Here is a 16,679-nt window from a genome sequence, read left to right on the forward strand (position 1 = left end):
AAGGACTCAGCCAATGGGAAGCCATGAACCCTTTGTTTATCACAGCCGCTCAACTTTCTTTTCTCCTCTCTAAAAGCATTTCCTTCTCTTGCCATGGGGGTGGACTGTATGAGGCTCCCGAAAGTTGCAGACCCCGAATTGTAATTCTCTGCTGATCTCAAATAAACCCATCTTTGCTGGAGAAACACCTGGCATTCTACATGTTTTAGGTCAACATGAGGAAAGGCTAAAGATGAGTAGGTTGGGAGGATCAAATGAAAAATAGGAGATATATATATATATATATATATATATATATATATATATATATATAGTCTGAGAACCTTGATATTATGATTTTTCCATGAGATGTTTCCAAGTTTTGTATATCATAAATTTGAAATGCTATAATCTATTGAAGAGGCGTTCAGAAATGGGACCAGATACTTCAAAATTTAATGTGCCCAGTAAAATTTGACTAATTATTTTACTGGGGAACAGACTACCTGTATCATGTAACAGGGCCACTATATTGAAAGGCAAACTCTTCCAGTCCTTTCTGAAATGAGCAGTGCTGGAGTCAAGAGCCCAGGGATCTAGTCTTGACCCTGCAGCCACTTTTATATCCTCTCTCCTGGACTAATGACCACTTGATCCTACTTCCACATCTTGTAAATACACTTGCAATAGTTAGATACTTTGCTGGGCTAGGATTCTCTCTTTCCCTTCCAAAATCAAGTCACTTTAGGAAAGGACATATTTGTCTTTGTACTGCCTGGTACTTGGTACCCCATAGGTATATAAACGAATGAATGAATGAAGTGTGTAATTCTCGAATTACTGCTAACACTACTCCTTTTTTAAACTATTCAAAATAATATAACTGAATGGGATCAGAAAGCTGGAAAACCAGTAAAACTACTTTAGAGGCGTTAATAACTATACTAGCATGTTTGCTAGAATGCAAGTGGCCTCAAAATAATTCAAAATAATTTTTTGGCATTTACTCTTAAATCAGTAAAACAATTGCCCCCTTTCTCCATTCTCTCTTGGTTAACCAAGGTATCCACACTTAAATAGCTGCAAACAGCAAAACTCAGTCCACTTGACAAATAAAAATTACAAATGGCAAACTGGTGGAGAGTTGAACGTGAGGTTTAAATGTATAAAGAGAGACGAACAGAGCTCAAAGGTTAAAAAAAAAGTTCAAAGTTTTGATAAGAAATATTTTTAAAAGCATTTTGATTTAGATAAGACTACCCAAATCTTTAGGAAATTAGTAAAAAAACAAACAAAAAAACAGGCAAATAAAAAATGGTTCCATTATAATTGTGATGAGTTCTCCAAAAACACAAAAGACCAAAAGCTTGTCATTTCGAAAAACAAAAGCTCCAGCGTATCATCAAAAATGAAACAGTCACTCTTCACTAGGTAACTTCTTTCTGCTCTTGCTGCAAAATCCCTACCTTTGCTGAGAAGCCTCAGCCCTCACCTGAGGAACCACAGCTGACATCAGAGATGGATTTACTGTGACAGTGACTCTCCTGAGTGATCTGTAAACTGGCAAGTGCTGGGGCAGGGAACAGTGTCTGATTGCTAGGTTTAGAGGGAAGGGAAGGCAAGGCCAGGGGTTTCTTGCTGTTTGCCTAAGTGCAAAGGTTTTCTAGAAGAGACTGAGGTATACTTAAAAGGCTATTTCTTTTGTTGTATTTTCAAATAGCAGAGAAATGGCTTTTTTTTTCTTCTACTACTCATAACACTTTATTTTTACTTTGTACAAAATACAAAAATGCAAATCCAAAGAGTACAGAACAGTAGTGACAGGCACACTGCACAACAGCAAACCTTGTCTAGCAAGACATTAGTTTTTTAAACTTTATTTTAGTGAATACATGCATTATATAAAACAACAACAACAACAAAAACACACAAAGAGCCTAGAGATTTCGCTATTTCTATCCCCAAAGTAATTCTTACTATCAAGACTTTGGATGAGACAAAAAAAAAAATTTAAAAGGCCAATAATATTTTTTTCATATAAAAGTAAGAGCTACCATAAAATGTCCTTTTTTCCCTCCCATCACACTGATTAATTTTTTTTTTCTGAAAAGCCACACATATAAACAAAACAAAACAAAGATCCTGAACTGGACAGTAAATACTCAAGAGGGTTGTTGACCTAGGTAACCGCTCAGTAGTTTAAAGAATCTTTTAGACATTTTGAAGCCTTCTATTCACTTCTCAGTACAGTGTTCCAGCCATCTTGCCCTTTTTTCCCTTAACGCCTCCCAGAACAGGAATGCTGCATCATTGAGTCTCTGTTCCTAAGAACTAGTTTTGAAAAAGAAAGTAATGTACAAAAATATTTAACAGAACTATGAAAGATGTAGGAAAGGAGTCTTTTCTTCATAGCAAAGTAGTCTTTGCTTTGCATGGTTCCTTTTATATACTCTTCAAGGTTTGTTTATCTGCCCCATGAATAAAACAGCACCTAGAGAATTAAAAGGAAACAACACATAATTCTATAAAAAACAATCCTTAAAATAAGATGGAAGGTATATTTAAGGGGAGGTTTCTGGGCTGTGTTTAACCCACTGCTCTTAAGCGGTGCTGTCCAATAGAACTTTCTGCAATGATGGGAATGTGTGTATCTTCATTGTCCAATATGGTAGCCATTGGTCACATGTGCCTATTGAGCCCTTGAAATGTGGCTAGTGTGATTAAGACACTGAATTTTTAATTACATTTCATTTTAACTAATTAAAGTTAAAAAGCTAAGTATCCACATGTGGCTAGAAGCTCCCATATTGGACTGTTTGGCTCGGGAGCACACTAATTATAACAATGAAGATGCAATGAGATAAAAGGATAAGGAACTAGCTTATGTTATTGATTAAAAGCAGAGTAAAAGCTAGACTATGTTAGTTTCTACTCTGTACCAACATGACGACAACGTCTCCACAAAGACAGTCTTAATTATTCTTCATAGCTGTATTAAGAGGTAGGAATTATTGTTATTCTAATTTTAAAGATGAAGCTAAAGGACGGAGCCAACTTTGAACCCATGACTCGTGGAGCTAAGATAGACTGAATGGACAATTCTCAGGTCATAACTGCAGGGTGCCCTTACAAAGGTTGAAGACAGGTAGCTTCCTGCAAAATTTACCTACTGCATTTATAAAAAAAAATCAGTAGACGTCAAAATGCCCCTAAGGGCTGCAGAGCTCTCGAGATGTTAACAAAACAAAACAAAACCTAAAATCCTGTGTTTGAAAAATGCCATCACACTCTGTAAAAACAGCCTGATTTTCCTCTCTCTGCGAGGGGCGTGGTACATTACTGAAAGCATTGGCACTTGTTGACACATGGGACAAGGATGAAAAGCAGCGCTGCTGGAGTTAACTAACAGCTAGCGAAAAACGGAGGAGGAGAATCACTTACCTGTAGGATTATGTCGGATGAAAAATAGAAAAGGTCTGTCTACTATAAACCAGGGAGGCGATGACCTTGCAATCAGAATCGCAGCTGCGGGAGGAAAAGGAAAATGCATTGTACGCCCAGCATGAGACCAGCAAGGCAGCACGTAATTCAAGGCAGGACATGATTCCTGTCCCACAGGCTAGCCATGTACTAACAGGCCCAGTGGTCACCACTGACTGCACACCTGCCACGGGCCAGGCCCTTTCCATCCTTCCTCCTTTAGTCCACACAAGCCCCATCTCCTTTAATAAACATACATACTCCTTGTAGGGTTTTTATTAGGATTAAATGAAACATATTACAGCTCTTAGAATGGTGTTTGCCACTTAATAAACACCCAACGCATATTCACCGTTATTATGAGCTGTTTTTCATTCATACCATCTTCCTAGCTGATGCCTGGTCCCTGGGCCTTTTAGCTTATCCAAATCCTGTATCAAGGACCCACTCACTTCTCATCCATTTTGTCTGTGCCCTCTTGGAGCACATCATTTAGAGTGTCCTCTCACTGGCAATGTAGACTACTCATCTGGGACCTATTACCTTATACTGCTGTTCAACTCACCTGGTGTAGACATTGGACTTAGAAAGCAAACTTATTTAGGCTTATGATCTTACACATGTTTACTCTGCTGTTTACCAATGGTAGGTTTGATGTATAAGCCAGTGATAAGGCCTTGCAGGAGGGTAGATGCCTGGCATAACTGCCCCACGCTTGCTGCAGTGACCCAGTCTTCTTCCTCAATCTCCTGGGAAGCATTAATGACTTGGACTTGATGTTATAAGGGAAACATCAGCAGCTATGCTTGGGTAAACCGCTCAACCCAGGGTTATTAAAATTAAATCAACAGTTAGCAAGTGTTATGGACTGAATTGTACCCCCTCAAAACCTGTATACTGAATCCCTAACCCCAAATGTGACTGTATTTTGAGACAGGGCCTTTAAGGAAGTCTTTAAGCTTAAATGAGGCCATGAAGGTAGGGTCCTAATCCAATAGGACTGGTGTCCTTATAAGAAGAGAGGGAGATGCCAGGGATGTGAGCACACAGAGAGAAGGCCATGTGAGGACACAGTGAGAAGGTGGCCGTCTGCAAGCCAAGGAGAGAGGCCTCAGGAGAAAGGAACCCTGCCAACACCTTGATCTTGGAATTCTATTCTCCAGAACTGTGAGAAATAAATTTCTGTTGCTTAAGCCTTCTAGTCTGTGATACCTTGCTATGGCAGCCCTAGCAGACTAATACAGCAGGGCTGGCCTCAAGCGCATGTGACCTGGGCAGTCACAAAAGCCCCACACTCACAATGGCCCTGCACTTGGTTTAGTGCTCTGCTATTGCTGTCTTGAAATTCTTAATAAGTTTTGAACAAAGGGCTCCATATTTTCATGTTGCATAGGGCCCTGCATCTTAAGTAGTCAGTCCCGATAGTTATACCAATTGGCAAAAGTGCTCAATAACTTTGTCAAAATTTAGATGTCACTTTCTAGGTCTTTGTTTTAAACCCTATTTTAAAGGAATAAAAATTAAATGTTTATTCTAGAAAGGCAATAAAATGTCTATTTTGAGTATAAATGATACCTTTTAATGACCAGAAATATTTGACCTAGTTACAGATATAGCTAAGATATTCACTTTATGAATTCACAGAGTGTGGCCAGATCTACTCATCCAATCTCATGTGGATAATTAGGGGGTACAAAAACCAACCTAAAATTGTTCTATTTTCTCTAGCTTAATTATATAAGCTGTTGAGGAGAAAGCAAATGTGGATGTTCTAATTATCAAGGAAGGCTGCATAGCAATCTTGCTGTAATTCAATAGTTGCTTGTTAATTCTTCACTTCGTCCTTCGTCCAGACCCAATTGGCTATTTTCCTATTAGTAGTTGCTATTATTTTAAGTTTTAATGTGAAGATGGGTCTTTTCTGTCGGTAAGAATCCACAATATGTTTCATCCTTCTGAGAGCGGGGTCAGTAAACTACCATCCTTAGGCCAAGTCTGAGGGGCCCTGCTTTTATGAAGAAAGATTTATTGGAATACAGCCACGCCCATTTGCCTGTATAGTCTATGCTGCTTTCACATTGCAAGGGTAGAGTTGAGAAGTTGTGAGCAACCCTGTATAGCTCACAAAGCAGAAACTATATACTATCTAGCTCTTTATAGAAAAAGTTTGCCAACTCCTGTCCTAGAGGAATTTCTACTGAAGTGCTTTCCTTAATGTAACAGACTCTGAGCTTCGTGAATGCAGATCCTCCTAAACTCACCACTGTCTCCCGAGGGTCAATCCACAGTGCCTGGCTAGAAATAGGGCTCAGGACACATTAGTTAAGTTGATGAGTGGACCAGCATACACTTGCTCCCTTCACCAGGACCAGTCCTGCCCAGGGCTTACTTACTTGCTGACCCAGGGCCTACTTACTTGTTGCTGCTGAAGCTTTGGTTCCATCTTCACTGACTTCAATTTTTGCCTTTTGCAAGATGTGAGAAACATGAAGGTTTTCGGACCCTGTTTCCAGAAAATAAAACAAAAACAGCATTTATTTGATATGCAGGCCATCGGGTTAGTGGGGGAAGTAACCTCAAAGCCATGGCAAGCTCCAATTCTTAAAAGGTGTCAGAGGAAGTGACCTCTTACAGTCCTGGTGACCCACATGCCGCAGAGCGGCTGGGTCCGTGAGCCATGGCCGCTGAGCCTGCGAGTCGGGAGCCTGTGCTCCGCAACGGGAGAGGCCACAACAGTGAGAGGCCCGAGTACCGCAAAAAAAAAAAAAAAAAGAAAAAGAAAAAAAAGATTCGGAGCAGAGTTTAGGCGCTCCGGAGGGCCAGGCTCAGAAATGCAGCTGTGCCTCTGGGACCTTCTAGTGAATTCACTTTCCTTCTCAGCAAATCTTACTATTCCAGCAACGCCCACTGGGGTTAGCATTCAAGGAGAATGCAAACAGAAGTTAATGGTGACCTTGATGGGACACAGTTCTGATGCAAATGGAGAAAGTGCTTTTTGGGTCATCTATACTGATGCTCGGCTCTAATGTGACCAATCATGAATGAGAGGCACGTTTGCAGGGACTATGTCACCTGCACGGTGAAACAGAGCCTCTCAGGAGAATTTCTAGCACCTCGTCCTCCCTCTGAACACCTGTGAACGCCCTGCGACTGCTATCTAGTATTTAAGCTACAAAGCTAATCCTGAAGGGGAAAGGGCAGGTTAAAACAGTGCTTCTCAGGGCTTCCCTGGTGGTGCAGTGGTGAGGAATCCGCCTGCCAGTGCAGGGGACACGGGCTCGAGCCCTGGTCTGGGAAGATCCCACATGCCGCGGAGCAACTGAGTCCGTGCACCACACCACTGAGCCTGCGCTCTAGAGCCTGTGAGCCACAACTACTGAGCCCGAGTGCCACAACTACTGAAGCCCGAGTGCCTCGAGCCTGTGCTCCGCAACAAGAGAAGCTGGTGCACTGCAAGGAAGAGTAGCCCCCGCTCGCCACAACTAGAGAAAGCCCACACGTAGCAGTGAAGACCGAATGTAGCCATAAATAAATAAATAAATTTATATTAAAAAAACCCCCAAAACAGTGCTTCTCAAACTTCATTGGGATGAGGAATCTTGTTAAAGCAAAGACGCTGATTCAGTAGGTCTGGGTTAGACCCAAAATTGTGAATTTCAAACAAGGTGATGCTAATGCCACTGGATGGGGGAAGAGAGTTTGGTTCAAAAGGGATGAGAGTATCAGAACATCCATGGAGCTTCAGTTTCACCAGGGAAGTCACCTTAATCCCCAGGACAGGTACTCAGGTGTTCACTAGTAGGCAGCTGAGGTTGGTAATGAACTGTTTCCTTATCACTCAGGAGAAAAACACAACATGGAGCACAAATCATGTTTCAGCCATGCCTTTGGCAGGAGGTGGCTATGCTCTAACTTAAAAAGACAAAGGACCGACCATTCAAATATGACTCTAGGAAAAAATTACATGTACTGGCAACTGAAGGGATATTATACCAGCTGTGTCCTAGATGGTTTGGCAAAGGAAAGCTCTAATCAGACTCCTTTGAATTTATATTATTTCAGATGAACGGGTGATGAGATGCCAAAATACCTATCTGAATATAGTGGTACCTGCTGTTGTTTGGGGGAAGTAAGCATTTGAGAGCTCAAAAATCTTGAGTTTGAAAATTTGAAAATACAGGGGAAACGTTTGCATTTGGAAAATGAGAGACATATCTAATGAAGAGCCAAATTTTTAGGTAACAGAGACAACACATGAAATGCTACTTTAAATGTGTGGGATCACGTGCGCTTCACATGAAATGTACATGTGAAATGTAGGGATGGATGACTTATGCTGATTTAAGTGATGAAGGCTCAACAGCATCATTTGGTGATATATCAGATTAAACCTTGGAGAGTTTTATGGCAGCATATTCCTAATTTTGACCTTTTCTTTCTGAACAAATCAGAGACTCAATTTGTAACATATTCCACAAGTTTAAGAGCAAGTTTTAAACTGAACATACTTGTTATTTTTGCAAAATTTGCCTTTGATGGATCAAACATATCGGTGATGCCAAGGACCTTCAGCGGCTCCTTCAAATCTGTTTGTGCTACAGCTGTGAACCTAGCACGAAAGCAGAAAATAGGGAGAAAATCAATACACTACAAATGATATAAAATGATATAATCAGTGCCAGTGGAAAAAAGGTTTACAAACATATCCTTTTTAAAGTACACTCTGAACACCTATATCTTTAATTTTAATCCCAAGATTTAAGTACCAGGTAAGTAGAGAACAACTCATCTCTCAAACACATACCTGGCAAAATAGCATGGTATCAGCAAGTAGGGGTGTCCTTACCCTCATGGGCAACAGGCTCCCCATTCCAGTCCTAGGAAGATCTACAGAAGCACTTTCTCTTATGCTGATGGGGAGATGCAGGGTTGCAATAGGGAAGAACCTTTGTGTGCTATTACAAGTTAATCATTAAAGGGATGTTGCCTGTAAGCTTAAATTACACATAAATGGCCCATCTCTGGGAACCCTGCCTCCCAGGTAATGAGCATTAAGCTAAAATACTTTTGTTTAGCTCACAGTAACTATCCTGACCAGGCCCACCTGTGAATGACTGCAGGAAGGAAGAAATGAACACATCTGCTCTGGAGGCTGATGGGAACCAGGAAATGTTTGACTTTACTCCCTCCCCTTTTAGTATAAAAGAAGCCTGAACTCTAACTCAGGCAGGATGGTTCTTTGGGACACTAGTCCACCATCTTCTCAGTCTGTTGGTTTTCTGAATAAAGTTGCTATTCCTTGATATTGTTTGATTTACTGGTCTGTCATGCAGCGAGAAATACAAGCTTGGACTCGGTAACAGGGTGTTGATGAGTGTCTGGTATTCTGGAATATCTACAGTTCTTCCCCATACTCAACCACAGAGCCATGATCTTGGCTGCTATAAGAGCCACCATACTTACTGGGATCAGGGATGGTCAAAAGAGAGGAAATACATTCCTGCTAGTTCGTGTTGGGATTCTGGAAGCATTTTACCATTATAACAAGGGAAAACATTAGGAATGGTATTCACTTGGGTTTGATATGGATTTCTTGGATATTTGTGGACTATCTGGCATTATAGCTATAGATATGTAAATGTCAGTTATTAAATCTATCATCAGAGGATGTTTTACCAGATTTTATCACATCCTGTGGGAAAGCAGCAAGGCTAAGTGAGCAGATTCTCATCACAGATGGGCTATTATGGTAATTTATATGGTAATTTACCATTATAACTATAATTTATGTACATCACCAGCTTCTTCATTTATGGCAAGCACTGCCTATGTGAAGGCTTATTTTACAACAAAAAGAAATACTCGGGCTTCCCTGGTGGCGCAGTGATTGAGAATCTGCCTGCTAATGCAGGGGACACGGGTTCGAGCCCTGGTCTGAGAAGATCCCACATGCCGCGGGGCAACTAAGCCCGTGAGCCACAACTACTGAGCCTGCGCATCTGGAGCCTGTGCTCCGCAACAAGAGAGGCCACGATAGTGAGAGGCCCACGTACCGCAATGAAGAGTGGCCCCGGCTTGCCACCACTAGAGAAAGCCCTCGCACAGAAACGAAGACCCAACACAGCCAAAAAGAAAAAAAAAAAGAAACACTCTCGGGAGAATTACTAATACTCATAAGAATTACTAATACTTATTATGAACGTACTCTTCTGATTACTTAACTCAGTGGCTAGAGAATTAAAAGCTATTAGAACTGGAAGGTGTTGCCACCACCACTGAGGCCTGGGTGGTTTAAAGCCCTGGGTACTGACAAAACAGTAATGTTGAAAAGTTTATAAAAAGGGGACATTCACTGCCTGCTTCACAGATCTGGGCAAAGTATCCTCTGACCTGTTAGAAATTTAGGAATCAGACAGAATTTGGGATTCCTTTCCCCTTGGTTTCAAGTCCTAACAGTTCAGGTTTCATTTATATTATACTTTTAGGGTATAATAGAAAAACTGCCCTAGATACTAATGTAAGAACTCTGCCTGGGTGGCTTCAGAATATTTCCTTATTACCTACCTTTTGGACCTTGACCTTTAGCAACTTCCAGCTAAAACTTAAGTACCTAAGATGAAACTCCTTATCAAAACTCACGGAGCACTACTAAACTTTACTGTATTTTCAGCATACTATCAGATGATGATATGCATCTGCTTCTCAGTCTTTTGAACAGTGACCTATATTAAAAGCCCTTGTAGTGGCACAAGAGCTGTAGTCTTGGGGAGGCTTAGAGACCAGGCTGCCTTCTTTCCTTCCCCATCGTCACTACCCTGCCATATAAGAGGCACAGGGATTGAAAACCAACTTTTACAAAAGCACAGCCTTGTAGTCCCACCATCCTATTTCTGCAAAATAAGGCAGGTTTCATGATATGTCTATTTCAGCATTCAGTTGTCCAGTATCTGACACAATCACTCCCAGGGATCGAGTAGTCCTGTTGTTTTCTCTTTTAGGGAAAGGGGTTACTTACTTGGGCAGGATGACCTGCACCCTCTTGGGCACCATGGTGCTCATCCAGCTGTCTATGGTCTTGGTGCTGATGTGCGGGATGATGGCCGAGAGTGGGGTGGAGCTCTCTGTCGGCAGCGCGATCAGCATGCTGATGCTTTCCCCATGGTAGGGCAGCTCGATAAAGTTGTACCATAGGTCACTGGGGGTGCTTGTAGACCCTAAAGAAATCAGAGGCAGGTTCAGTGCATCCTTGGTGACTTCCAGAAGGGGCATGAATGGTTGCTGATCTCCAGGGTAGCTTCAGAGGGAAGAGAGCAATTCAGGTTGAGAACTTCCCTATTCTAAAAATAGCTTGCTTAAAAAATCCTCAACAAAATACTAGCAAACAGAATCCAACAACACATTAAAAGGATCATACACCATGATCAAGTGGGATTTATCTCAGGGATGCAAGGATTCTTCAATATACACAAATCAATCAATGTGATAAACCACACTAACAAACTGAAGAATAAAAACCATAGGATCATCTCAATAGATGCAGAGAAAGCTTTTGACAAAATTCAACACCCATTTATGATAAAAACTCTCCAGAAAGTGGGCATAGAGGGAAATTACCTCAACATAATAAAGGCCATACATGACAAACTCACAGCAAGCATTGTTCTTAATGGTGAAAAACTGAAAGCATTTCCTCTAAGATCAGGAAAAAGACAAGGATGTCCACTCTCACCACTATTATTTGACATAGTTTTGGAAGTCCTAGCCAAGGCAATCAGAGAAGAAAAAGAAATAAAAGGAATACAAATTGGAAAAGAAGAAGTAAAACTCACTGTTTGCAGATGGTACGATACTATACATAGAGAATCCTAAAGATGCCACCAGAAAACCACGAGAGCTAATCAGTGAATCTGGTAAAGTTGCAGGATACAAAATTAATGCACAGAAATCTCTTGCATTCCTATACAGTAACAATGAAAGATCAGAAAGAGAAATTAAGGAAACACTCCCATTTAGCATTGCAACAAAAGGAATAAAATACCTAGGAATAAACCTACTTAGGGAGACAAAAGACCTGTATGCAGAACACTATAAGACACTGATGAAAGAAATTAAAGATGATACAAACAGATGGAGAGATACACCACGTTCTTGGGTTGGAAGAATCAATACTGTGAAAAATGCTACCCAAAGCAATCTACAGATTCAATGCAATCTCTATCAAATTACCAATGGCATTTTTTACAGAACTAGAACAAAAAATCTTAAAATTTGTGTGGAGACACAAAAGACCCCAAGTAGCCAACACAATCTTGAGGGAAAAAAATGGAGCTGGAGGAATCAGACTCCCTGACTTCAGACTATACTACAAAGCTACAGTCATCAAGACAATATGGTACTGGCACAAAAACAGAAATATAGATCAATGGAACAGGATAGAAAGCCCAGAGATAAACTCACACACCTATGGTCAACTAGTCTATGACAAAGGAGGCAAGGATATACAGTGGAGAAAAGACAGTCTCTTCAATAAGTGGTGGTGGGAAAAATGGACAGTTACATGTAAAAGAATGAAGTTAGAGCACTCCCTAACACCATACACAAAAACAAACTCAAAATGGATTAAAAACCTAATGTAAGACTGGACACTATAAAACTCTTAGAGGAAAACATAGGAAGAACAAACACTCTTTGACATAAATCACAGCAAGATCTTTTTTGATCCACCTCCTAGAGTAATGGAAATGAAAACAAAAATAAACAAATGGGACCTAATGAAACTTAAAAGCTTTTGCACAGCAAAGGAAACTACAAACAAGACAAAAAAGACAACCCTCAGAATGGGAGAAAATATCTGCAAATGAATCAACGGACAAAGGATTAATCTCCAAAATATATAAACAGCTCATGCAGCTCAATATTAAAAAAACAAACAACCCAATCCAAAAATGGGCAGAAGACCTAAAGAGACATTTCTCCAAAGAAGACATACAGATGGCCAAGAAGTACATGAAAATCTGCTCAACATCATTAATTATTAGAGAAATACAAATCAAAACTACAATGAGGTATCACCTCACACCAGTCAGAATGCGCATCATCAGAAAATGTACAAACAACAAATGCTGGAGAGGGTGTGTAGAAAAGGGAACCCTCTTGCACTGTTGGTGGGAATGTAAATTGATACAGCCACTATGGAGAACAGTATGGATGTTCCTTAAAAAACTAAAAATAGAATTACCATATGACCCAGCAATCCCATCACTGGGCATATATCCAGAGAAAACCATAATTCAAAAAGACACATGCACCCCAATGTTCATTGCAGCACTATTTACAATAGCCAGGTCATGGAAGCAACCTAAATGCCCATCGACAGATGAATGGATAAAGAAGATGTGGTACATCTATACAATGGAATATTACTTAGCCATAAAAAGGAACGAAATTGGGTCATTTATAGAGACGTGGATGAATCTAGAGACTGTCATACAGAGTGAAGTAAGTCAGAAAGAGAAAAACAAATATCATATATTAACGCATATATGTGGAACCTAGAAAAATGGTACAGATGAACTGGTTTGCAGGGCAGAAATAAAGACATAGATGTAGAGAACAAACGTATGGACAGTAAGGGGGGAAAGCAGCAGGGGGTGGGGGTGGGGGTGAGATGAATTGGGCGATTGAGATTGACAGGTATACACTGATGTGTATAAAATGGGTGACTAATAAGAACCTGCATTATAAAAAAAAATAAAACAAAATTCAAAGAAAATAAATAAAAATAAAAATAGCTTGCTTACAAAGTCAAAAATAAGGGCAATTATTTCTTCCTTCCCTGGTAAAGAATTCTTTAGTCTAGACATGTCTTAACAGAATGTCTTTGGCGGTCACTAAAGTCATACAAATTCTGTTGAGTAGAATTTAACTAGATCACAAGGCACTTAGAATACAGTGCTTTGCAAGTTGACCCTTATCATATGGATGAAGGAATGAATCTGAGCTGCCTAAGAATGATTCTTTGGGTGGCGTCTCCGAAGGCATGTGAAGAGGAGGGAGGAAGGGTGGGGGTAAACAGCTTCCACTGTTTAGGGTCCACTCTGTTCCAGGCCCACACCAACAACCCCAATGCAATTAGCCTCTACAGTGCCCCACGAGGTAGGTATATGCAGTCCTATTTTACAGCTGGGGAGGCTACAATTAGAGAAGTTAAGTAACTTACCAAGGGACACATGGCTAAAAGGTGGACCAGGACTCAGTACGGACTCAGTACGTCTAATGCCAAAGATGATCCTCCTTCACTGCCTGACTTCCTACTCACTCTTCATTCATTCCAGTAACTACCATTACAGCTTTTTGATACTTTACGGTACTTGTGCTTACTGATGAAAATACAAGAAGGATTTAAACCAGCATTTCTCAGAATGTCATCTAGAGAACACACATCCTGCAAGATGTCCAGTAGACAAAACAGATTCCACATCCCAGGAAGTTGAGGAAGCACCAGACACTCAATTCTTCCTGCAGATTCATAATATACACCAATGCTAGAAAGGCTCTGAGATATCCTGAAGAAAACTGTTTAACTCTAGTTATTCTCAGGTTTCCAAAACTAATTTGATCTTAGAACCTTTTTATCCCCACGTAAAATGTTCAAAACATTTAGCAACTGAGCAGCACAGCTGAGCACTGACCATCCGAGTGGACGCAAGTGCAGACATGATAGGCGCTGGAGAGAAGCCCAGGGCATGAGCATGGGGCCCAGAGGGGCCATGAACTCCCAGGAGAAAAAGCCTTCCACAGAGCATGCCTTAGGAGCCCACGGAACCTTTACATTAGACATGCGAAGGGAGAGTTGTAAGAATTAACCAGGTGAATGGAAAACCAGCATTTCTAGATGACGGTGGATGTCTGAAGTGTTTTCTGAAACACTTCCAACTTTTGAAGAAGACCTCGGTGATCTTGCTGAGGTTACTTAACTTCTGTGTGCCTCCTGGTTTGGAGAATGGAGAGACCAGGGATATTGAACTGTGTAGTTCACAGGATTGTTGTGATGATGAGATTAGAAGACATACGCGTATAAGGTACTCAGCAGGGCCTGGCCCATGGTGGGTGCCCAGTGAACACTGACTCCCTCTCCCTCCTCCTCTGAATGACCCAGAAGGGCAACATATTTAAGAACGAGAGAAAAGAGAAAGTGAGTTTCTCTCATGATTGTCACTTGTCTTTTCTTTGGGGATGACTTTGCTAATCACTGCAACTGAGACAAGGAACTTCAGTAAGCCAGTTGTCCATAGACAGGGGTTGGGAGGGAGGCACTGATGGAGAGAGAGAGAGAGAGAGAGAGAGAGAGAGAGACAGCGTACTGTGTCTTCGTTATGTAACAAACACTTTTAGCTGTAAAATATGATAAGAATGGTGAAGCTCTTAGAATACATGACACTACAGGATGACACAACAGCTTCTCCTTGAGGAAGAAATATGCAGGCAATTCATGGGGGTGCTTGGTGTCTCAGGTCCCCATGTGCCGTCCTCGCCTGCAGGGCTGCTTAGGTACCCAGAGTGCCTGGCCTCAGCTCCGGACACACGTGGACTCTCCTTCTCTCCCGGGTCCCATCTTGGGGCTGCCTGAGAGTCCAAGATGGGAGTCTTCACTTTTACTTTTACCCAGCATGATAAAATGGTCTCAGCAGAAACTGAAAAATTGATGGGAAAGTGAGAAAAAAACCCACTTCCTAATAAGCCCTTTAATCCTCAAAGGAAACGTTAGGTTCCTACACTGGTAGAGCTCATTTTTAGAAACTGCGAAAAAGGGACTTCCTTGGTGGCGCAATGGTTAAGAATCCACCTGCCGGGCTTCCCTGGTGGCGCAGTGGTTGAGAATCTGCCTGCTAATGCAGGGGACACGGGTTTGAGCCCTGGTCTGGGAGGATCCCACATGCCACGGAGCAACTAGGCCCATGAGCCATAGCTACTGAGCCTGCGCGTCTGGAGCCTGTGCTGCGCAACAAGAGAGGCCGCGATAGTGAGAGGCACACCACGATGAAGAGTGGCCCCCGCTTGCCGCAACTAGAGAAAGCCCTCGCACAGAAACGAAGACCCAACACAGCAAAAATAAATTAATTAATTAAGAACCCACCTGCCAATGCAGGGCGCACAGGTTCGAGCCCTGGTCCAGGAAGATCCCACATGCCACGGAGCAGCTAAGCCCGTGCGCCACAACCACTGAGCCTGCGCTCTAGAGCTCGCGTTCCGCAACAAGAGAAGCCACCGCAATGAGAAACCCGTGCACTGCAACGAAGACCCAATGCAGCCAAAATAAATTAATTCATTTAAAAAAAAAGAGAAAAAAAAAAAAAAGAAACTGCGAAATGTGGGAAGTTGTTAATAAATGACTGCTCCGGGGCATGAAATAAGGACCTGGAAGCATTCATTAGCCACTTCTAGAAATGTTTACTGTTCTGAAAGGTCAGGATCATGAAAAATGAAAAGTTAGAAGCTGGGGTGTGTTCGAGGTGGGGCGAGAGCTGCTCCTTCTACCAGGGAATCCAGCCTCGACAGGACCCATCATTAACGGATCAGTAAGGTGAATAACTGCTAACCATTTTGCATCTCGTCACTCACATCTGCCTGACGGTCCATTTCTCCCTGGCTCCAGGTCTGCATCTGATCATGGGAGCTGATGACAAATGCTGGCTCAGCTGACTCCATACACACACCTCTTCCATGCTTATCTTTACAAAACAACCCCTTTCCTGTCCGTCCACCCAATCACAGAGGTGCTGCTTTCATAGCATGGTTTTAGAGGACAAAGGTTAAAGACACAAGATCTGGAGTTACAGGACCTGGATTTAAATCCTGGCTCAGAAACACGCTAGCTCTGGGACTTCGGCAAGTTCCTGAACTCCAAGTCTTAGTTTCTCTATCTGTAAAATGGGACGTTAGTACCTACCTTACAGAGCTGTTGTGAAAATTAAATGAGATAATACACGCCCAGAGCTCAGCTCTGTGGCTGCACACAGCAAAAACCCTTCATCTATGGGCATGAGCAGCTTTGTAAGATACTTTGCTTCTTGAGTGTCAGAATCGATCCACCAAGAGAAACCACATCCGCTGCATTGGGGCACAGCTCCCGGGCGGAATGAACCAGGCAGGGAAGGGGTACTTGGGAACCCTGTGTCAGAGCAGGAAGCCTGTCATCATCCCAGACCTCTTCCAGCCCC

General features: G+C 41.8%; 1 protein-coding gene across 1 annotated transcript in view; it reads right to left on the bottom strand.

Moving 5' to 3' along the window:
- Positions 1 to 1,711: 1,711 nt before the first annotated feature.
- The window catches only part of SERPINE2 (serpin family E member 2), a 75,700-nt gene continuing 60,732 nt past the window's right edge, over positions 1,712 to 16,679 (bottom strand). The window contains exons 5-9 of the mRNA XM_081242939.1: positions 10,475 to 10,673; positions 7,968 to 8,068; positions 5,876 to 5,962; positions 3,421 to 3,504; positions 1,712 to 2,470 (exon numbers count right to left, since the gene is read on the bottom strand). Coding sequence (XP_081099065.1) covers positions 2,433 to 2,470; positions 3,421 to 3,504; positions 5,876 to 5,962; positions 7,968 to 8,068; positions 10,475 to 10,673 — 509 coding nt within the window. The 3' untranslated portion in view covers positions 1,712 to 2,432. The remainder of the gene's footprint in view (positions 2,471 to 3,420; positions 3,505 to 5,875; positions 5,963 to 7,967; positions 8,069 to 10,474; positions 10,674 to 16,679) is intronic.

This window comes from Mesoplodon bidens, assembly GCF_964165515.1.
Source record: "Mesoplodon bidens genome assembly, chromosome: 8".
Taxonomy (NCBI): Eukaryota; Metazoa; Chordata; class Mammalia; order Artiodactyla; family Ziphiidae; genus Mesoplodon; species Mesoplodon bidens.